General features: G+C 34.8%; 2 protein-coding genes and 1 long non-coding RNA gene across 4 annotated transcripts; 1 reads left to right on the top strand and 2 right to left on the bottom strand.

The window, feature by feature from the left end:
- Window positions 1-918: 918 nt before the first annotated feature.
- On the bottom strand, window positions 919-7,341 carry LOC113731732 (uncharacterized). 2 transcript variants are annotated; one of them, XM_027257136.2, is made up of 9 exons: window positions 7,003-7,341; window positions 6,759-6,828; window positions 5,216-5,348; window positions 4,385-4,643; window positions 3,829-3,957; window positions 3,689-3,738; window positions 3,083-3,180; window positions 2,723-3,010; window positions 919-1,571 (listed from the first exon to the last, which is right to left on the bottom strand). In XM_027257136.2, exons 2-9 carry the CDS (start codon window positions 6,807-6,809, stop codon window positions 1,083-1,085), a joined length of 1,497 nt encoding a protein of 498 aa, XP_027112937.1. In that variant the 5' UTR covers window positions 6,810-6,828; window positions 7,003-7,341; the 3' UTR covers window positions 919-1,082. The 2 variants fall into 2 exon arrangements, with proteins under 2 accessions (XP_027112937.1, XP_027112936.1); XM_027257135.2 differs by having other exon boundaries at window positions 6,974-7,341.
- Window positions 7,342-7,938: 597 nt separating this feature from the next.
- Window positions 7,939-9,149, bottom strand: LOC113729724 (type III polyketide synthase A-like). The gene has a single exon (XM_072081424.1). It carries the CDS (start codon window positions 9,041-9,043, stop codon window positions 8,111-8,113), a length of 933 nt encoding a protein of 310 aa, XP_071937525.1. The 5' UTR covers window positions 9,044-9,149; the 3' UTR covers window positions 7,939-8,110.
- Window positions 9,150-13,844: 4,695 nt separating this feature from the next.
- On the top strand, window positions 13,845-16,896 carry LOC113731734 (uncharacterized). Its single transcript, XR_003458590.2, has 2 exons — window positions 13,845-14,420; window positions 16,245-16,896. It is a non-coding gene; the product is annotated as an uncharacterized lncRNA (long non-coding RNA).
- The last annotated feature ends 7,020 nt before the right edge of the window (window positions 16,897-23,916 follow it).

The following is a 23,916-nucleotide window of genomic DNA, read 5'->3' on the forward strand; positions in this document are numbered from 1 at the left end:
ATACATAATATCAAAATATAAATATTATATATATAGGTAATTAAAGGGCCGGGCCTATATCGGGTTTGAGCCTAATAAGGCCCAAGCTCGGCTCACATTTAATTCGGGCCTAATTTTTAGGCTCAAGCTCAGACCGACTCACTAAATGATCGGGCTCATCGGGCTTTCTGTCGGGCCGAGCGAGCCGAGCTCGGGCTGGCCCAGCCCCATTGACAGTCCTAGATGCAAGTAAATAAAATTTGACAAATAAACTACAATCCAAACAATCAGTGATTGAAGTCATAAAGAGGAGAATCAAGGGAAAGAGAAAAGTAAGTTGAAAGTAGAAAGTATGAAGGTGAGAAAGCCCCCATGCCTAACTAATCTTCATTTTTTTTTCTTTTTGTAGCATTCACTTAAATTGACATGATAATTTTATAGTAACATTTAGGCTTTAGATGGAGTGGCATACGACCATTATCATTTGTTTTGAGTGGTACTGCCAAGTCTGCTTTACCTTTTTCAAAACAAAAAAAAATAACGTCAATTATTGTCGCCCAACCCATAGCTTATGATATCCTTCTCTATAGAAGTTTCCTAACACTCGCCAAAAAATGCATATTTTAGCGGAATTATGTTGACATTGGCGATGCCTTTCAAATCAATTGTTTTAATCGCAAAATTCATACAAAAATCATGCGTTGATGGAAGCAGATATGTATATAGATTGATGTTAAATCCATGGAGAGACAATAATTTTCTAAGAAAGAATAAGTTGGAGGATTACGTTTGCCAACAATTCTGGGATGTGAAGAAGCATGCACGTAGCCCGCCAACCCATGTAAGAACAAATGCATTGGTGACAACCAGAAGGTCAAATTAGATTATCAACCTGGGGATTAAGGGAAAATGCAAAATTATACCCTACTGCAAGAATGATTAACAATAAGAATCAATGAATTATAGATTAATAGTTAGACATGTGCCAAAGAGGTTCTGATTTAATAGCCAAAGTTGAGACTCTAGAGTTACAAATTCTAAGCCCTCCAGCTAAAAATAAGGGAGTATATCAACAAAAGTAGAAGCATTATTAAAATTTTGCTTCATTCATCCTTCATTGCAAGTTGATGTCTCTTCTTCTGTCCAACCTCAACAAGCAAAGTCAGTAGAGCTTCACATACTTGAGAGGCATCTGCTTCTGATTGATCATCATTCAATGACGAGTACACCATCCAGCCATGGTCTAGTTTACGCTTTGGTCGCACTACAATGGAGCCAGGAACCTCAGCATCACGGCAGGTAACAAGTCCATCACTCTTCTCACCATATCTGGTCTGAAGCAGTTGGGCACATGCAGCCATCACAGCACCACTAGGCAATACAACTGGGACAGTTGCTGGTTGGCCTGCAGATAGAGGTGCAAACATGGGTAATTCTGCCTGTGCCACCTGGGATAGCGTGGCCAAAGCCACAGCAGAAGTGTTGGCTTCTGTATGGAAAGATACAACTGGGAGTTCTTCAGGCAAATGCCACTTCCTCAAGAATTCCTTCCTCTTATCATAAGTTATATCTTCAAGTGCTTGCAGGTCACCCTTCAATACAGCAGCGAAAGTCATGCAAAATACATTACTTCATAAGAAAACTCTTGAAAACATACTAGAATTGCATAAAATATATCAAAAAGATGTTATGTCCCTTCTCTCTTGGACCAAAATTACAGAGGGTGTACAGTGACCCATCACAGCAAACTACAGTCTAAAACTTTTCCACTTTGATTTTTGCATTTGATCAGTAATAAAAGTAGTAAGTAGAGAAGTAAACTCAAAATATATTAATTTTGTGATCACCCCTATACATACCACCAGTATTTGTGTGTCAATCCATGAATAAATCCTGACACTAAGGAAAGATGTCAATTGGTAGAATTCCTATTACCTAATTCCTTGGCAACTCCAAACTTCTCCACTACTCTTTGACAACTTCTCAAGGTAAACATAATTCTCATCAAACCAGTTCCTATCAGTATGACATAGAATGAACTGGCTACCTCTAATGGTTCCGGCCCTCGCTACCTCTTTGAAGACCAATAACCACTTTGTCATTCTCTAGGCGGTTATTTTCTTGAAAACTGTAGAACTTTAGTCTACTTTGTCTTCTTACTCCGCAAAATGTATTAACTTTTGATCATCCCATCCACCCTTTTACTTTCCTTCTGCATTTTCAAATCTGATTTTGAAAATACTTTGCCAGCTTTTCCTCTTTCCTCGTCTCTTCAATTTTTCTTCCTTTTTACTAACAAAAGAAAAGGAGGACTAGATGAAGAATGATTTACATGCACCTAATGTAACGGAATAGGTCCAACATTCAAATGCACAAACTCAGAATGCATGAAAGTTTATTAGTCTAATGCATTGGAAACTACCTGAGAGTCATTGCTGACATCATAATTTTAGGACAAATTTCCACTTCTTTCCATTTCCATATTGACTTGATAGTTCCTTGCTGATTAGAGTTTAGAGATAGTTTGACATAGCAGATAACCTGTCTTCCTAGAAGAAGTGAATTAATTGCATGATCCCAAAGACATAATGTGCTTGTTGGTTACAAATGGGAATTCATGTGACGCAGAAGAATTGAAGAAATATTCGTCCAAAATGGAAAGCATATGTATTGCGACACAGAATCTGAAACACAATCAAATAGTGCAAGGAAGCAAAAAATGGACACCTAAATGCCGCCATACCTTAATCACTTTGCAGATCAGGATTTCCATAAGCTTCCGGATGTTAACATAATCACCAAGCTGTCCCTCACGCAGTATATCAGAAGCAATGGGAGTCCCACCATAAGGACTCTGTGCTAATGCCAACCCTGCAACCTTATCTTTCAAATCAGGCCAATACATGGACAATGCAGCAGCTGCATCTACTCCACCTTTACTGTGTCCAAGAAGCAAAACACGCTTCCTGGAGCCCCAATAGATTTCTTCAATATAGTCTTTTATCTCCTTGGCATTTTTTTCCACTGAAGCCTGAATAAATCATGTTCAGTAATGAATTCTAAATCCAAACCAGTTGCAGAAAAAGGTAGAGGCGCAGTGTACCTCACTATGGATTTTGGCAATATGACATGTAAGACCCATCTTAGAGAACCTAGTTTTTGTACCAACAAAATAGAGCGGACTGTGATTGCTGAAAAGACCTGCAGACACGGAAATAACTACTGAGGGCACTGCTTACTCAAATCCGAACCATGGAAGTGAAAGTCACACTTTAATGATTCCTTACTTGGAAAAATAATTTAAATATATATATATATATATATTATCATTCATAATTTTCTCTTTTTAGGAAAAAACATCTTAAACCATCTAGAATCTTTTGAAATCCAGCAGCTCTGTGAACAATACAATGAAGTATGTGAACCCAAAAATCAACTTTTCAAAGTTCTACGTCATCCTGCACAAAGTTTCAAAATTATATTTAAATTGAAGTCTAATTTTAGTTTTTATAAAAAAAAAAAATGGTTACTTCAATATCGTGCAGAATGAAGTGTAATTTGAAAACTTAAGTTTAAGCATGGTGAAGTAGGACTACAATTTTTCAGCATAATATTCAGTAAAATGATACTTAATATGAAGTATAACTATGAGTACAAACATTAATCTGCATAGAATTATCAAAAGTCACAAAGATACATTCTTTGCTACCTGGAACTAACAAGTAAACCACTGTATTTGGCAACCTGCGTAAACCATGCCTGATAGAGAATAATACAACCTGGATCAAAATCTGTATAAACAAGAAGGAAATTCCAATTTTATGCAAAAAAAAAAAAGGAAAAATTTACCGAATATCATCAAGGATTTCCACAAATCTTTCATTTCCATCCTCTACAGGAGGCAAGTCCGATGTACGTTGTAGCCATCCAATGTCGTCTGCTGAGCCACGAACAGTCCTCCTCACTCGCTCAATAAGGCTGCAAGAGAACATGATCAAGAATTCACAATGAGATATGAGAATTTTATAATTTCCGGTATGAGAAGCAAAATGGCCAGCCTCCAGGTAAAGCAAGAAAGGTTCCACAAGGAAAAAGTTGATTATAGTCACTAACCCATACTTTAAGATTCCAAGTTAAAATAGAACAATCTGCAAGTAATCTAATGAATATTGCTCCATAATGATTAAGTAATGCCACATTCCAGAATCAACACTTTAAGCTACTTTTTGTTGAGATGACAAGCACGTTGAAAACAGGGGAAGCAGAATAGTGATGACTTGTCACGTAAGTAAAGAAAGGTATCTGGGAAGAAAACATTGGGTATCAAGCAACCACTCAATTTGACACCAGGCAGAAAATGCAACTTAGCATAAAACATATTCTACTTAGACTGGAAAATCAGTACCCTTGGAATATAGGAATGCTACTTTGGCTGCTATTAGCTGTATTGACAAGCACACTAGAATTTTGAGATGAGTCACCAATTAAGCCAGTAGCTATCTCATCATGGACTGATGGGGCACCTTGAGCTGCATAAGATGATTCAACACGTGATAGAGTACTCCCACGTGAAGACACATAATTACTGTCTAATTGTCCCCTAGTTTCTTCAGACACCAATGTAACCATTTCTCTTCCACCAGGATCATCTGGTGCACGATCAACTGTAACACAGGTTAGAAAAAGACACGCATCAGATTTTGTAGTTCTGCTCATGACTGGCAGAAGTGGATAAAGTTTAGTAGTACAAGCAGATTAATAACACCATTGCAGTATACAGATAACAACACAGACAGAGAAATAAGTAAAGACAAGAAAGGGAAAGAAGTATGACAGGAATTAGATATCTAAAATAGAAATTAGCAAGCAAACCCTCAGTAAATCAAGGACTACTTTCTCTTACCAATCCTCTCAGACAAAAATTAAATGGGTAACCCCAGACCTTCACTGAGCTTATGAACAAGAAGGTTGAAAGAAGTGATTCAACATATCTCATAACTTTCACTGAAAGAATTGTTCATGTTGTCTAGAGATGCATATAGTTCGTGACTAGATACGTTGATATCGCAAACCTATAGTATCATATCTGCCTTTTACGAGGTTAATCCTTGGCATCTAAAGTAAGACAACTATAATTCAGCAATGCTTATACATGATAGCTGTACACAACACACAGGGACATGTATGTATACATAAAGGAAAAGGGCTAATTACAATTTTAAAAAAAAAAACTTACCAGAAAAATCAGAAAAACAGCTAGTAAATAGTGAAGTCGTCTCTGCTAAATAAGAGGCAGCTTCATTAAGTGATGGTACAGAGGTAAAAAGCTGGGGAAAGAGCCGATCATTTCTCAAGGCATCACCACTAGCCTGAAAAAATGACAGTTAGTAGAAAAGTTACACACCATGATTTTAGAGGCTTTATAGCAAACAGACAAGCACATGTACACTACCACAACTCTAGAAAAAGGTAAATATTGAAGATAACAAGAAGGAAAGAAATCTATTCTTTCACTAGATCTCCTTAGACCTACACTAACAGAAGGAAACAGGGAAATACCACAAAACTTGAAAAGGACAATTCAGGGCTCTAATATATCCCCTCATGTAAGGTCGCTAGAAATGTAGAATCAGTAGAATTTTTAATAATTAAGACAAAATCAAGTAGCGAGTATAAGGATTAATTGTTCCCTACAAGTGACAAACACAGTAACTTGATGACTTGGGTAATTTGAAGAACTTGTGGAAAGATAATATTCGGTTAGACACATGGCATAGTAAAATACTGTCTCATACGCAACCAACTCATTGTCAGCAACAGCTTGACAACTGGCAGTCCGCTGTCAAAGATTCTCTTTATACTCTCTGTTTCACCAAGCAGGCACCACAGTATGTGTTACTATACCCACTGCAGACAACTCATACTACACTAGTCAAGAGAAATGGTTCTCCCCTACCACTCTAGCAATCTAGCAGAGCAACTTCATGCTGGTCAGCCAAGAGGGCATGCTCAACAATGCGAAACACACCCAAGTGAAACACCACTGTAGCATCACCACATTATGTTAGTTCAAACCTAATCAAATCAGCCTACCAGATTTTTCCTAATAAATTTCCTCTTCTATTTTTCACATAACATTTCCTCCCAATAACTATATCCATACCAAGAGATCACCCTACCAATTTTCCTTTTCCAATAATGTACTCATGCACAAGACGATCCCCTCTTACCTACCTAAATCGCAGCACTACCCTAATGCAGAAGGTTCTTGTATACATTCAGGAATACTCTCTTGTTCATCTATGGAACAACTATACCTTCTTAGCACATCAACTTCTCATCCTAAGACAATTACTTTCTTTCCTCTTTCCCTCAGTAATTTGCGTTCTCACAAATTATTCTTCAAGTTCATCAAAGTTGCGGAATGCCTCTAAGACAAAGTAAATGCAAGGAGAGCTGATTTTGGAAGAAAAAAAAATTCCTGTTCAGCACTCACTAAAGTTTGTCAAAAGCCCCATTTTTCCTTCAACACTCCTCTCACTTCCCCTCAACCAGCATCACCAATTCTAAGGAAAACTCCATCAATAAGAGATGAACACGATCTTATCAAACTACTTAAAGTTGCAAACTGATGCATCAAGGGAGAATAATTATCATATCCATGAATTGCATCATCATGGCTAATTTTATCAGCAATAGCACGTCGTAAAGAAAACAACGAAGAAAGGAATTCAAAAAGGGGGAAAATTAATCTAGTAATGAACAAAATCATTAAATACCAAGAATGATGCACCACTTGATTCGGCGGCCCTTTGATTACTGCTGTCCATAATAATCAAACAAAATTTTCTGCCAACCAAAAATTGTTTAATCAGCTCATGGCAAAACCTCGAGAATATTAATTGCCAACCGAAAATTGTTTACATCCAAAAGAAAAGTAAAAAACAAAAATTTAACAGAACAAAGAACAAGAAGAAGAAGAAGTGATGGGTACTGGAAATTGACGCTAACGCTAATACTTGCTTGAATGTAAAGAGAATGAAAATTTAGCAGCAGGTGGGGCTTGGTCGGCAGTGAATGGCGGAGAAGGTAGTGGTCCGGCGAGAAACTTCCCGAATGTGCGGCGGATGCAGGTGGGTCGGGTCGGGTAGGACACCGGGTAGAATTGAGAGCCCGGGAAATGATCTCGTTAAGCGTCGTCGGTTTGTTACTTTGTCACCCTGCGCCAGCGGTGGGCTACTAGTACACGGAGAGCATAAACGCGCTTCAAAGAACAGAAGAAATGGTGGAATTTATAGACTTTGAATTTGAGCTTTGAAGAATAGAAGCGTTTCCGATTTTAAAATTAAAACACGACTACTGCTACTGCTACTGCTGCTGCTGCAACAAGAAAAGAACAGTAAAATACTAAGGCTTTGTTTGGAAAGTAAAATTACAACGTTTTCATGAACACATTTTCCAATCACCTTTTTATCTCACGCATCTCTAATTGCTACAATAATTTTTCTACAAAAAATCCAGAAAAATACAATCCAAACAAAGCCTAAATTTTCCTCTCTCTCTCTCTCTCTTTTTTTTTTTAATTTTGTTATTTCACCCTGCCATCCATATTTTGATTGATTTGTTAACTTTGGCATGTAATCTCTTTTTTTTTTTATTTTTTAATCTCCAATTTGGTATAAGCATTTTAGACCACCGTATTATTGGGTTGTCGTTTTGGGATTGGGAGAAGAATTTGTAACACATTCATCAATGACGTTGCGCATTTCAATTACAATGCAAATCCAATCCTGACTGCTCCGCTCCACATTTTACAGAAAGCCAATTAAGGTAGCATCACTTGGAGTTGGAGTTCCTATCGAAATTGAAGAAACTTTGAACGCTAGTTAACCTTGGATCATCAGGTTAAAGTTGTATAGGAAAGTGAAGCATAAATTAAGGTAGGAAACCACATTTGGGATTGCAAGTGTTATTATTAGGGTCAATTTCTCACCCCCTGCATGCCCTAGAACTTCTTGTTACATAGTCTGATAGAAATTTGAAGTTAAATCTATAGCAAAAGCTGTTATCAACTGGTAGGTATCAAGTGTTATCTTATCTCAAGATAGCTTTCATATGCTAGCTAGGCAGCTTAGAGGCTTCGAACGAGGATGCCTTCAAAGGTTATGCCTGGACCAAATGCTAAAGCAAGTCCCCATTCTTCACCACCCTCCTTCTGCAACTCTTCCCTCATGTACTCCATCACATACAATATAGTGTTGCTGCTAACATTCCCAAAGTCCATCAGCGTCCTCCTGCTGCATTCCAGCTTTCCAGGCTTCAACTTGAGGGTGCTTTCTAATCGGTTAAGGATAGCCGGTCCGCCAGGGTGGACAGCCCAAAACAAGTCATTGAAGTCTCCCAAACCAGCTTTGGCCATGAGCTTTTTGCAGAATGCCTCAATGTTGTCCTCAATCTTTTGAGGAAGGTCTCTACCAAGCCTGAAATTTATGCCCTCTTCAGAAAGCCGGCCATCAATGACGTTGTTGGTCCCTGGCAAGAATTGCTGAACTGCATAGTTTAATTCCATGAATGGAGATTCTGTTCCAATTATGGGATCAGCCCCAATGATCACTGCAGCGGCTCCATCACCAAAAAGTGCAGCACCAACCAGATCATAAGGGCGCGCCTTGCTTGGAGGACGGAAGCCAAGTATGGTAGTCTCAGAAGTAGCCAGGAGAACTCTGCTTCCTGGATTGTTTTCAGCAATGTCCTTGGCAACCCTGAGACCAGTAACACCCCCATAACAGCCCAGAAAGTACAGCATTACGCGACCAACATCACTCCTTAAGCCAAGTTCAGTAGCAAGGTAAAGATCTCCTCCAGGCAATCTTATCTCACTTGAGGAAACATAAACAACATGGGTGATATCATCAGCAGGCCTTCCCCATTCCTTGATGCAAGCCAAACTTGCTTCCTTTGCCATCTCTACAACTGCTGGATTTGCAATTTCAAGCCTTTGTTTGATGGTTGGTGAGCCTTCAGTTGTTAGTTCAGGGTATTGGTCAAGGATCTCCTTTGACATCACAGTGTATCTGGTCTTCACAGTAGTTGTTTTACCTGGCAGAAACAGAACAAGAAAGTGTTACATATTAGACGCCTTTCACTGTGCAAAAACATGTTACATCTCCGAAAATTCAGTTCAGAAGAAGTTTAATTATTTGACAGTTTGATAAAAGGAGAATTAGGCAATGATAGGGGGAAAAAAAATTTTCCTTACACAGGCGCTCTAGTTTCTCCTTGATGGCCGGGTCCACACATTTTGTGTCACGAACGTAACCCTCCACCAAACAGTCCTGAGGAACGACTTGCCTTGGGAAAGCCTTGCCAATTGAAAGAACTGTAGCTTTCCCAGGAGTTGGGATACGCCTAGAAGTACCGTTCTTGTTGAACTGCGACATGGCTAGTAAAGCAGCAAGAAAGTAGTTTAGACTTCGATGACAACTTGGGCAGTGTTCTATAGACTGAAAGCATATAAATCGACAACCTTTCTGGTTCTTGGAGAAGGGTTGGTGTGAAAGGGCTCCAGCATGAGCAAATTTATAATGCCCAGTTTGCGTTTTGAGTGCATTTTTTCAATTCATGGGCTGAATGTGTGAATTTTCTGGCTCCTTAATTAGATGGCGGACAATCTTTTACTTTCTTTAATTAATTGCTTGCAACCCAATTTCAACTTACCATCTTGATCGTCATAAAGAATTGTATAATTCTTGCATCAACAGGAATAGAGGATATTCCTAAGATAAATAGCAAATTCAAGCACAGGATGAAACCTAGTTTCCCACTACTGTCCCACGTTACTCCTACTGAGATTTGGCAGAATAAGTGGAATCTGAAAAAACATTAGCAAATGATGGTATCAGCTTCCTCTGGCATGAAGCTGGTCATTGGAATTAGTAACAGGTAACACCAATACTGATTAGGCCATTCATCTTCGGTAAACTTAAATCCAACAATAAAGCTACAGCATGTATTAGCATCCAGGAGGTTCGTTGGTGGATAAGAATGAACAAGTTTCACCTATTAAGTGTGTCTAGGAAGACTTAAGAAAACATCAGTCATCTTTAATCCTAAGTCCTTTACTTCCGCTTGTTTGTTAAAATTCTGACCATGCAACTGGAAATCAATTCGAAGCAAGATGACTGGTGCAAAATCTTGAACAAATGGATCGATTAACTTGTTTATTTAATTGAAGTCATGTGCACCTTTTGTCCATTAACAATTTCAGTTTTTTCCCTCGAGGAGCGGTGCATCGAGGCATTTACTTTCGGCAAAGCTCAAATGAGCATCGTTGCATGTTCTATTTATCGGAATTTAATTGAAATGGGTACACACTTTGCCCTCTAACGTTATTTTTTCTCACCTTATCCTTTAAAACCGTTAGTTTTACCACCGTTAGGTTAGTCGAATTGAGTTGAGATTTGGCCTAATCCAGTCAAGACTTAACTTAATTTTATCAAACTCGAACTCGACAAACTCGCAAAATTAACAAGCTAACAACTCAAGCTCTTACTCGACCCAAATTTGAGTCGAATTCGAACTCGAACTCGAGTTTTAAAAAAATAAAAATAATTATTTTATTTTTTAAAAATTAAATAAAATAATAATTTTTCTTAACAAATAATAAAATATTAGGCATATATATAATTTTACCATTAAAATAAAAATAAAAAATATATATATAAATAATCAAGCCGGCTCGCGAGCTAACGACTTGAATGTCTTTGAACTCGTGTTCGAGTTTAAGTTTGACTTTGTCAACTCAAACTCAACTCAAGCTCGTTATTGATTGAACTCGAGTCAAACTTTGATTCAAACGACTCGCGAGCGGTTCGATCATTTGCAATTCTAATTTGACTTTAATGATATGTAATGGTAATGTCAAAAAACTATTTATACCCTTAATAGTTGAATGCAGTGATTCCCCTAACTTATTTTCTTTAATTTATCTATTTGGCACTAAAATTGTTAATTAGGACTATCAATGGGGTTGGGTCAGTCCGAACTCGACTCGTTCAACCCGACAAAAAATCCGATGAGCCCGACCTTTTAGTGAGTCAGTCTAAGTTTAAGCCTAAAAATTAAGCCTGAATTAAATATGAGCCGAGTTTGGGTCTCATTAGACTCAAATCCGATAGAGACCCGATCCTTTAATTACCTATATATATATATAATATTTATATTTTGATATTATGTATAATTATATATTTAAATACATTATTACTAAATATTAAATATATATAAATTACAAAACACAAAAATACATTTGAAGACTCTTCTATGAGCTTTCTTGAGAGTCAATATTAGTAATGCATAATTGCATCTCTAACTTTTTTTATTGGATGAGTAAATTTTTGTGTTGGTACAATATTGGTTGATTTCTTTTTGGTCTAGAAACACAAATCATCAAGTATGTTTGGATTCAAATCACAAGGCTATAAAAAAGTTCCAACTTTTAAAGATGTATTGACATTATGATCACATATTTTATTACTATTTTTTATATATTTTGAATGAATTAAATATAAATATTGTTGAAAATTTTTTGGTTTATATACTTTTTAAAAATTATTATTTATTCATGTTTAGTTTTAATATTGTAGTCTTATAAATGTTAAATTAGTTTTACAACTTAATAGTTATAGTAATTATATTAAGAAAATTAAGGAGTAATAAGTGAGTTTGGGTTAGACCCGAATAAAGCTCATAACCCGAATATTATGTGAATTGAGTATGAGTTTCACATTTATTAACCTGAAACTCATAACTCAAAACCCAAAAATGTTACAAATTAAATGAGCTGAATTTGAGCTTATGTAAGCCCAGCTCATTAGGCCCGATTGACATGTCTATTGTTAATCAATTCCAATATTTTATAACACTCAGGACAAATAATGTCTAAAAAATCAATATCCCGAACATAATAATGAACAAACAATATATTTATAGATATGGTCCTAATTAAATTTCATCCCATAATTATACAATTTTTAGATTGAGAAAAATATCTAGCTAATTTCACGTAATAATGAAAAAATAACAAAATTTGTTATTAAAAAATTAATATGTGAAACTATTAATAAAAGTCTAAAAGTACTCGAATATTGTCAATTTATCTTTGTGAATGTGCATATGGTTGCACTTTTCTTTTAATATCTAGATATTTTCTTTTTATGCGAGTAAACATTTTTCGTTGGTAATACTTAAAAAAGAGAGAAACATAAGTGATTTGGACTTCAAAGTTTCTGGGGTCATTTTTTAATATAGCATGATTAGATGCTATTAAAATTTGTTTCGATTGCTAAATTTTTCTAAACAACTTTTTTGTTGCATCATAGGCACGCTTTTCAATTCCTTTTTTAATTTTTAACCACATTTTTATTCACAAACATCAAATCACAAAAAAATATTACATTACTATTTTTAAAAATTTTCCAAATAATTTTCAATCCAAACAAAACCAATCTATAGAACTTTAATAATGTTTTTATAGCATATTTTTGCACTAATATTTTTTGTTTTTTTCCCCTTATCATGTAAAATAAGCAGGATATTTTTCTTTATCTAAAAATCTGTAATTATGGACATAAAATTTAATAAGACCTATATCCATAAATATACAAGGAAAATTTGCTAATTGATCCCTAAACTTTTATACTAAAACCAATTTCATCCTTCATGATTTTTTTTAAACCAATTTAGTTCTTGAACTATTTTTTTACTTCCAATGTAAGACTTCCGTGGCGGCGCCACAACATTTTACATCTTAGGTATAATTTCAAAAACCTCTCCTGAGGTTTTTCATAATATGACTCAACTCTCCTAAGGTTTTTAAAATCCCACTTACCTACCCTGTCAATTTGATAAGACTAAATGTTTCTATTGAAGGTCATAAATTGACAATATTACCCTTACCCTTAACAGTTATTTAACCAGAAGTCAAAACAAAATAAAATTTTTAAACTAAAAATGTTGATTAAATCTACATCGAGGTCATAGTGGGACAACAAAGAACGTGGATAAATTAAATCTAATCAAAGTCAATTACTTACGAAAATTTTAGTAAGTAATTAACACCTTAAAAAATATCGTGAACAGTTATAAGTATTGGGTTTGGATTTTATCCCACAAACCGTGTTGGATTTGGGTTTTATCCCACCAACCTTTATTTTGCTGGATTTGGATTTTATCCTACCAACCTTTATTTTGTTGGATTGGGATAAAATTTTGTTGGATTTGGATTTTATCCCACCAACTTTTATTTTGTTGGATTTGAATTTTATCCCATCAACCTTTATTTTGTTGGAATTGAATTTTATCCCATTAACCGTTCACTTTGTTGGGATTGAATTTTACCCCACAACTCCTTTTCTTTTCTGGGTTTAAGTTTTCCTATTTATTAAGTTTTTGCTTACTGTTTCAATTGCAGCTGAGTTAGACAGGTGAGTAATTTGGTATCTACGTTTTTGTCTTGAATTTCTGCGAAACTCAGACAAAGAGGGACAAGTTGTAGACACCAAAAATTTTGCTAATTCATTCATTTTTATTTTTTTTCGTTATTTCATTTTTTTTCATTATTGTTGGTATCTTTCAAAAAAAAGGAGAAAATGAGAGAAAATGAATGAAAAGTTGTTTCCACAAAATCATTTTTTGTTTGGTTGGTTTTGTAGGAAAAAGCTGAAAAAGAAAAAAAATAGAAAAATAAATCAAAATCAGATTTTGTTAAAAAAAAAACAACTTAGGAACGAGTAAAAAACCAGCTGGTACAAAAACCAGCAACAAGCCAGTACTGAAAATTGTAGCAGCATCTTTGCACCCCATTCCATTCATTTTTCTTGTTTTTCTTTCCCCAAACCTTTTGCCACCTGCCCTTCATCTCAAACATTAAGAAAGTTCCAGAATTAAGAGCCATCTAGTGGCTCAAAGATTGCCAAGAAAGTGCGGCAAAATCTGCACCATTGATCTTAGGTTTTGGGATAAGTTTTGTTCCATATAAAAGCATAAAAAAGCAGCCTTAGGGAAGGAACAGGAGAGAGGAGAGGGCGAAAAAAGAAAAAGAGAAGAAAACAGAGGGAGAAAAAGGAAGAAAAAGAGCAGAAAAAATTTGTGTAAAAACCCTGAGTCAGGGCTGACCTTCAGGCCTAATTTTTGCTCAAAATCCAATCTAGATTTTAGTTATTTAGCTGATTTTTTTCTTTCTGCACCATATTCGTTCATCAATGAACAACTTTTGTTCAGACAATTCCTTGAAAAAACGCCAACATAGCCTTGAAATTCAAGCCTAAAGTCCGGGTCTTCACAGCTCTTCACCAAAATCTGCAATTTGGGTTTTCATACTTGGTGGAGCTTGCTCAGCTTCCTGCGGATTTCCATCACAATTTCGACTCCATAAGGTGGTGAAGGTAACTCTTAGTCCTCTTCTTGCTCATTCCAATTCATGTACAAGATTGAATCTACGGAACCAAAGCTTTTGGATGACTGCTTCATTCCCTTTCTGCTCTTCTTTGTTTTCTTCTACGGTTTCATCTTGCATTTCTTGTTTTGTTTTTCTTTCTTTTCTTATGTTGTTGGTTTCCTTAGATGTCTAATTATGAAAACAAAATCCACGGGTCATAAGGTCTTGTAGGTTTAGGAAATTAGCTGCGAGTGACTCTGGGTAATAAGCTTTCAAGATTGCAGCAAAAGCTCTTCTTTGAAGCTTGCGTGAGAAAAAACTGACAAATTGTAGTTTGACCCCTCAATTTTTATGTAATTCTATTGTAACCCAAAATCTGGAAAAATTCAGTCAATTTTTCCCCTTTTAAACTTTAATCTTCTCTTGCATGTTTTAAGTGGTTTTTTGGGTAGATTAATTCTGGGATTTAATGCATAATTAAGGCTTAGCATTTTTTTTTGTAGATTTATTACCTTGTTGGATTTTAATAAAATAGGTTAGTTTGTGTTAAGGGTTATTTTTGTTTGGATTTAGGGAATGGGTTGTTGGTTTATTTTGATTGGATTCTGACTTGGGTTTGAGAGTTGCATTTTGGTTGGGTTAGTTTGGACAAGAATGATGGTCTAGCCTGCATTTCTTTATTGGACTTTCCCTGAGCTTAGGAGGCTTTGGCCCAGATAAGAAATAAGGAATGACCCAAGTGGCCTTCATCTTGCAAGACCAAAAATGAAATTTGCATGTCTGGTCCCTGTATTTTGAGTAATTTCATTGTGGCCCCAAAATATTTTATTTTCTTTCAATTAGATCTCTAATTTAATTGTAATTTGGTTTCTGAACTTTAATTTTTATTTTGACCCCTAATTTTCTTAATGTTTTTGCACTTAGGTCCCTGACATCTTTGATTTCTTAAATATAAGTTGATTCTCTTTTTTAATTGTTAATTATGCTTCATTTAAATGCTTTTATCAGTAGATTTCATGATTATTTCCATTTCTTTATGATTAAATTGGTGCCTTGACTATTTTGTCGATTTTGGAATATAAATAGGACCAATTACACTCCATTTAACCATAATTTCAAGGGAGATACTTTTTTGTATTATTTTAAATCCTCTTATGTGCTCCTATGTGTCTTTTATGTGTAATTGCATGTTTTGAGTGTTTTTTTCTTTTATTTAATTATTTTATTCATTTTAAGTTTTATTTATTTTATTTATTTTTATTTAATTTTGATGATTATTTGAGAGATATTTAAATACCAAGTTGTAATAGATAGATGTTCAAGACAAGTTGTAATAAATGTCTCAAATTAAAACCTATCTAGACCCGATCTAGATATTATCCATTTATAAATCCATTTATTCGGATCCGATCTAGACCCGTTTATGCTAATTTAAAAACTGATCGAATACGGATTGCATTTTCCGTGATTTTTCATGGAAAAATTACTGTAGCGATTTGATGTATGTGAGGGAAAAAGGTAATAGGGAAATGTGATCACGGAAAACGACGTAATTTTTTTACGGAAACCGGCAATCCAAACAAGGCCAGTTTCGACTCAAATTTGACTCAAACATGTTTGAATAAGTAATTATTTTGATTATGTATTTGAGTATTTAATATTTGTTTGGATTTTTTTAGAAATTGTAATTTGTAGGGATTAGAATAATTACCTAAAGTAATTTGTGATTTTTAATTGAAATTTATGGTGTGCAATTAATATTTGTTTAGAAGATATTTTCTTCATTTTTTTGCCTAAAATTTTTGGCCGGAGATACCCAACTTGTATTCAGATCCAATCGAACCTGAATTCGGAAGAATAAGTTCAAGACTCGTCGGGTATTCAGGTCAAATTCAATACAAGTATAGCTAAGCCATCCGGCTCAACCCCAATCCGTTGACATTACACCTTCGCTTCCGCAAGGCTGATGCCACCGCCCTCTCTTCTGCAGTCATGAACCACCGCAAACGCCACCATTGTCGCTTCCTCTCGTTCTCCCCGATCGGTACCAGCATAAAACTCCTACAAATTGTCAAATCACATCCTGCCACAGCGCATATTTCGAGGTCCGTCCACGGCAACTGGCTAGCCCGCACCTATTCCCTCCCTACGAATTTCGCAACGGCAAACAACGTCATTATGCAAGGCAATTTTGGTGAAGGTGTGTGCATTGACAAGAGAACCCTTCTTATTGTCAAAGTCGTCGGTGGTGCAAGTGACTATATATTCTGAATCTTTCACGCAATGTGGTGGTCGATGCCGTCTCCAGACGGGATACCATTCCCCACTTGCTGCTCTGAAAGCGATCATGAGATGATGGTTTTGGCCCTTTCGGTCGCTACTCTTATTCTTTTTTTTTTTTTTTTGTCAAAAACTCGCTACCCTTATTCCTTCCTTAAAAATCTTCAAATAGAGAGTCAAAATCTAATTAGCAGATTAACATATCCCCACTTCACTTGATCGAACATAATGAATTTCACGAGCTGCAAATGTTATTTATGTCCCATTTATATAGTAATTCCATGAACAAAAACTTAAGATGTCAAACTATAACATAAATTAAGAACATTCAACAAACCTTTACTATGGTGATAATTAGTACGGGAGCAGGATCAAGGACAACAAGTATGAACTCTTACAGCCACCAGCAACCAAATTAGCAACTGGCTAACTCTCACGAATGGAAGTTACAAAATTATTGAGGCAGTTTATTTTGTGTATTTATTAGTGCGGCGCCAGTTAATTTTGTGTATTTATTGAGGCATTATTGGTAGGGATGGATCGCTTAACGAGTCTGGGAGATTGGCAGTGATGGGGAGTGTGGTTGTGACTATTTTTGGCTGTACATGTATACGATGGGTAGGAATGTGACCCGACAAGACAAATTTACTCCTGTTTGGTTGTGCGAAAGATGTAAAATGCAGCGATGCCGCCGCAAAAGTTTATATTGGAACTCAAAACATGGTTCGAGAACTTAATTGATTAAAAAAAAATTTTGAAAGACGAAATTGGTTTTAGTGTAAAAATTTCAGAATCAAATTGGCAAATTTCCCAATATACAATCTTTTTTATTATTATGTTAGGGATAATAATAATTTTAAATATTATATGTCTTGAAAGTAATTTTAAAGACAAACAGATAAATTAAGAGAAAAATGATATTAGAGTGAAAAGTGCAAAACGCGTTATACCTTAAGGAGATATATTGGAGTTAACCTCAAGGGATGTAAATGTCATTTTGACAGTTTTGTTAAAAAATGTTAGAGTTGACTAATGGTTTTGGAGATAAAGTGAAAAGATATAACGTTAGGGGGTAAAGTGTAAAATTGGTTAAACCTTAAGCAGAGCTTTTCTAATTAATCCAAAAAATAATGGTATTTAGAGGTCGATACAACTGATAATACATTTTTTTCCCATTTCAATCTCAGTTAGGAATAATTCAGCATAAATTATTTAAACTGACAAATTACTTCCTTCAACAAGAAAATACAACTTATTAATTATGTGATACACATGTTAATCACTAAGCAAGATTAGTATACTACTTATTTAGTGGCCTTAATCTAAAACACCCTTTTCAACCTATCCAAGGCTAGTTGCGAGATTTTGTCAAAAAATTTCCTAATATAACCTATGGACTTATCACATTGGGATGTTTTTACATGAATGCAAAACCTAAATCTAGAAGGGTATCAGGGGTCGGAATATCTTTTCGAAGTTTAATTGGTGTCAATCGCATTAATTGCGACGCCCAAGAGCGACTCTTTGAAGAGGTCACGAATGTGTAAAAATGATACCCAAAGAAAAGAAAAGATTATAATATTTAAATATACGTGACCTAAAAGAGAGGAATGTAACATAACGGGTGCAGTGGGACTAAAATTCGTGACTCGATTTTCCTTCTTATAGAGGGGATATGAGCGTGCTAAGGCTAAAAAACCATATTTGTCCATTTCCGATATTTGAGGGGTATTCTCCTAATTTAATCAAGTAAATGATCTGACATATTTCTAATTTTCTTACATGAAATGCAAGTCGAAATGTTATGTTTCGCACATAGAGATATGGATATACATATAGAGGAAATATCATGCAAAATGGTAAGGATCCTAAAAAAATAGAAAATATGCATGAAATGTAATAATTGTTACACAAACATGATCTAGCGCGTGATATAGATAATGCTAGACTCTAAGGGTCTAGCATTAGACTATCACATATATATAAGTTCTCACTAGTGTTGGACTAGCGGAAAATCGAAAAAAAAGGGGCTACAACTAGCGTTGGACTAGTGTGGTGACGTCATGCATTTATTATAGCATAAGAAATCATATAAACATAATTAAAACAAGTAAACATGTAAGCACATAGAGCACATAGCACGTAAGCATAATATCTAGATACAAAGATTCTAAGAAAGAGAGTAAACACATAAACATGCAAGCACGAAAACAAATAAACACACATAAGAATCTAACTATTACATTTGGGTCTCTAACTACAATCTAAAATGGAAAATTAAAAATAATAACCTAACTATTACATTTATCTAACTAATTATATTTTTGGCAAAATTAAAACATATCTATTACATAGTCTAGCTAAATAAATGTCTTGAACACTTATCTATTACAATTTGGCATTTAAACGCCTCTCAAATAATCACCAAAATTAAATATATAAAACTTGAAATAAATAAAACGAGTAGTTAAATAAATAAATAAAACACTCAAGATATGCAATTACACACAAAACACATAGGAGCACATAAAAGATCTTTAAGTAATAAAAGAAGATACCTCACTTAAAGTAGTAGTTAATTGGGGTTGGATTTACCCTATTTATTCTCCAAAATTAACAAAATAGTTAAGGTACTAATTTAATTAACAAATAAAAGAAACAACATGTAAAGAAATGAAAATAATCATGAAATCTATCAATTAAAACATTTAAATAAAGCATAATTAATAATTAAAGAAGATAAATAATCTATACTCAAGAAATTAAAACAAGTAGGGACTTAATTGCAAAAGATATAAAAGTTTTAGGGGTCAAAATTAAATAAAAATAAAGTTTAGGGACAAAATTGAAATTAAAATAAAGATCTAATTGAAACAGAACCAAAGTTTTACGGCCTCAATATAATTACTTAACAATCGAGGGACTGCAATACAATTTCTCTATCAGATCCCTCGAGAGAATAGGCCAAGGGGCCGTTTTATTTATTTCTCTAGGCCAAGATTGCCTTCGGCCCACCAGAAAATCCATAGAAAACAGACGGGCTAATCCCTCTGCCGAAGCAACCAAAACATCTAGGCCTTGCCTCCCTAGCCCAACCGGAGGCTTTAAGAACAAAATGCAGAAGCCCATCATTTGACCAAGTAAAAATCAAACTAAAATATATGGGCTTTGGCTTCCAAAGCCTAGACAAACCCAATAAAAAAATACCTAACCCAATTCCAAATAACCAAATTCAATTCCCCTTTATTTTACCAATACCCAACAAACTAATAGGTGAACTGAAAAAATGTTAAGGTCTAATTTCATCCTAAAATCCAGAATTAATTAACTAAAAAGCACACTTAAAACATAGAAAAGAAGATTAAAGCTTAAAAGGGGTAAAAATGATTTATTTGTAGAAGTTTCTGGGTCACAATAGAACTATCTAAAAATTAGGAGTTAAAGTGCAATTTTCAGAAATTTGCTGTAAGCTTCGAAGACAGCTTTTGTTGCTTCTGCAATTGAAAGCTTATTCAATGCAGAAATCTCATGCAAACTCAAACTAAAGCCCGCGAACCCATCAACCAAAACCCCTTAACAATTTCAACACTCTTTGATTAACACAACCCAACCATGAACACCTAGCCATTGAAGATCAAATAGAGAAAATCGGACAAAAAATGCAAGAAAGGGAGACCGAAGTTGGCTCTTGGTGAAACAAACAGTAGAACTTATCAAGATCTGAGAATCCAACCACATCACCCAAACATCAAACATCAAGCCATCTCCAAAACTCTTTTAAATACCTCAAAAAAATGTAATAGATAGGATAACTAGATTTGTTTTATTATATTTTCCCATTGTAGATTGTAATTAAGTCCTCTATTGTAATAGATAGGATATATAGGATTTTTTATTTTCCCATTTTAGATTGTAGTTAGATTCCCCACTGTAATAGATAGGTTTTTGCGTTTTTATGTGGCTTATGTGTTATGTGATTTATCCGCTTTTCTTAGAATTTTTGCATCTAAATGTTATGTTTGTGTGTTATGTGCTACGTGCTCTTACATGTTTATTTGTTTTAATTTATGCCTTATTTGTCTTACTATTAAGACTATCAATGGGGCTGGGTCAGCCCGAACTCGACTCGTTCGACCCGATAGAAAGCCCGAGGAGCCCGATCATTTTAGTGAACCGGTCTGAGATTGAGCCTAAAAATTAGGTTCGAATTAAATATAAGCCTAGATTGGGCCTTATTAGGCTCAAACCGGATATAGACCCGGCCCTTTAATTACCTATATATATAATATTTATATTTTGATATTATGTATAATTATATATCCAAATATATTATTACTAAATACTAAATATATATATAAATTACAAAACACAAAAATACATCTAAAAACTCTTTCATGAGCTTTCTTGAGAGCCAATATTAGTAATGCATAACTAAATCTCTAACTTTTCTTATTGGTTGAGTAAATTTTTGTATTGGCATAATATTGGTTGATTTTTTTTTAGTCTACAAACACAAAAATCATCAAGCATATTTGGATTTAAATCACAAGATTACAAAAAAAGTTTCAACTTTTAAAGATGTATTGGCTTATAATCACATGTTTTATTACTATTTTTCATGCATTTTGAACGAATTAAATATAAATATTGTTGAAAAAATTTTTGGTTTATATACTTGTTAAGAACTATTATTTGTTCATGTTTAGTTTTAATATTATAGTCTTGTAAATGTTAAATTAATTTTACAACTTAATAGTTATAATAATTATATTAAGAAAATTAAGGAGTAATAAGTGAGTTTGGGTTAAACCCGATTAAGGCTCACAACCTGAATATTATGTGAGGTGAGTATGAGTTTCACATTTATGAATCCGAAACTCATAACCCGAAACCTGAAAATGTTTCAAATTAACTGAGCTGAGCTTGAGCTCATCAAAGCCCGGCTCATTAGGCCCGATTGACAGGTCTACTTACTATGTATTAAGAATGCATGACGTCACCACACTAGTTCAACGCTCGATGTGGCTTCTCTCTCCGCTTACTTGTTAGTCCAACACTAGTAAGGATTTTTAAAAATAGGTTAGTCCAATGCCAGACCCTTAGATCGTTCGTGCGTTAGATTCATTTTTGTGTGACATTCATTACATTTTCATGCATATTTTTATTTTAGAATCTTTTATCATTTACATGATACTTCCTATTATATTATTCCTTACCCTTTATATGTGTTAATCATATCATTTAGGATTGCACCTTATTTAAGAAATTGTGAAATAAGTTAGTTCATTTGCTTGTTCATGTTAGTAGAATTATTCTTCAAACATGAAAAATGGGTGATTATAACTTTTTAGTTTAAATACCCATTAATCCCTATATAAGAAAATTATGTCACGAGTTTTTGCCTCCCATACCCATTATATTCCATTCCCTATTCTTTGGCCACTTATACCTATATATATAATTTAACTTTTTTTTTTTAATTTCATCATTCGCATACTCGTGACCCCTTATTTTTTATCGAGAAAAAAAGGGCACGACAATATAGACTAGACCAAAAGATTACCCACTAAAACAATGCAAAAGGCAATTTCAAGACACTTATCTGCTTCAGGCTACTTAACAAAGCTTACCTTAACTATTCAACAAGACTCGCATATTTATTCCTCATTCGGCAACTAAAAACACTCAAAAAGAACAAATTCGACCTCTTCAGCTTAGCACCTCCCTCCACAAATCTTTCAAATGGGACTACTATCAGATGCATGAAACCACATTATTAAGCCCACAAAAAGAAAAAAAATGAAGGAAAAAGTCATCTCAAAAAGCGAATTGATTGTATTGGACCACGGGAAAGAGGTTCGTATAAAAGTGGACGGGTCTTGAAAGAGGCAAAAAGATGAACAAAATCCATAATAACCATAATAAACTAACTGTACCCCTATTCGTCTATTCCTATTCATCAGCGTTAACTGTAACTCGCCCCCACCACAATTCAGACTATCATTTCTTCTTGCCTCCGGACAACGCCATTATTAGCAAATTTCTACACCGGAAGATTCTTGGACTCGATCTCCCTCCTCATCATGAAATGAGGGAGAATGTATTAGTATGCAACCTTCATCCCCAGGACCATAATGTCGATTCTAGATAGATTTTTGTACGCTAATATGTCATCTTTTCTGACCTTTCGAGTTGATTGACTAATGCTGTTATCACTGTACTGGTGCTAGTTGATTATAGGTATACCTTTGCTTGAAGTATACAAATGCTAGTTTGACTCTTAAATGTAGCATTTATTTCTTTTCATTCCTGGGTTTGAATATATCATTTTGATAAAGAAGATCTGGCATATCCTGTCATTTCTTCTTTTCAGGTAGTTAAGATACTTCTTAGAGAGTTTCTTTGTCCAAATGTCAATCCGAACTTCTCCATAAATCGTTGGTAAAGTGGAGTAACTATCTTCTGTTTCTTATATGTTTTATTCCTTTAATCTGATGCACTAAAGAAGGTGTTATGTACTCAAGTAATTGTTCTTTGAACCATTTAACCATGTCCAGATGGCCTTTTCATGATGTTTTCGTGCACCAGCTAATCAAGACATTCTCTAATGTTTTCTTGTGCAAATGCTAGTGGTGCGAAATTGTCTGTTGTGCTTATTTTCCCATCAAAATGTTGATGGTCATCATCTAGTATTTGTTATTTGAAGTGTGAATCTATTATGGTCTCTCTCTGTCTCTCTTGTAGTTGACTCCAAAGCCTAACAAGGATGAATTTTTAATCATCTCACCCACTGGAGAAGAAATTAGGACTAAGAAAGAACTAGAGCAATATCTCAAGTCTCATGGTGGAGAACCTTTTATCATGGAATCTGCCAGCCACATATGTATAAATACAATTTTTGCATATAAACGTATTGCTAATTGTTTAACCATGCTCATGACTGATAAGTATGGTATTATTTGATGTTTATTCCTTATTGAAGCAGGCAAATGCTTTGTTAAGATTAGTGAAGATGATGTTGGAAGCTGTGTAATCTGCATGGAAGAGATACATGAAGGACAATTGATTAGTTTTCCATGTTCGCATGTTTTCCAAGAAAACTGTGCACTGAAATGTCTGGTGGAGAAATTCTTTTGTCCTTTGTGCAAGTTTGAATTGCCACATGCTTAGTGGATGTTGTTGGTTCCGAAATGTATTTGCTAGTAGGACTCGTACAACTCTGG

This window comes from Coffea arabica, chromosome 2e (genome assembly GCF_036785885.1).
Source record: "Coffea arabica cultivar ET-39 chromosome 2e, Coffea Arabica ET-39 HiFi, whole genome shotgun sequence".
NCBI lineage: Eukaryota > Viridiplantae > Streptophyta > Magnoliopsida > Gentianales > Rubiaceae > Coffea > Coffea arabica.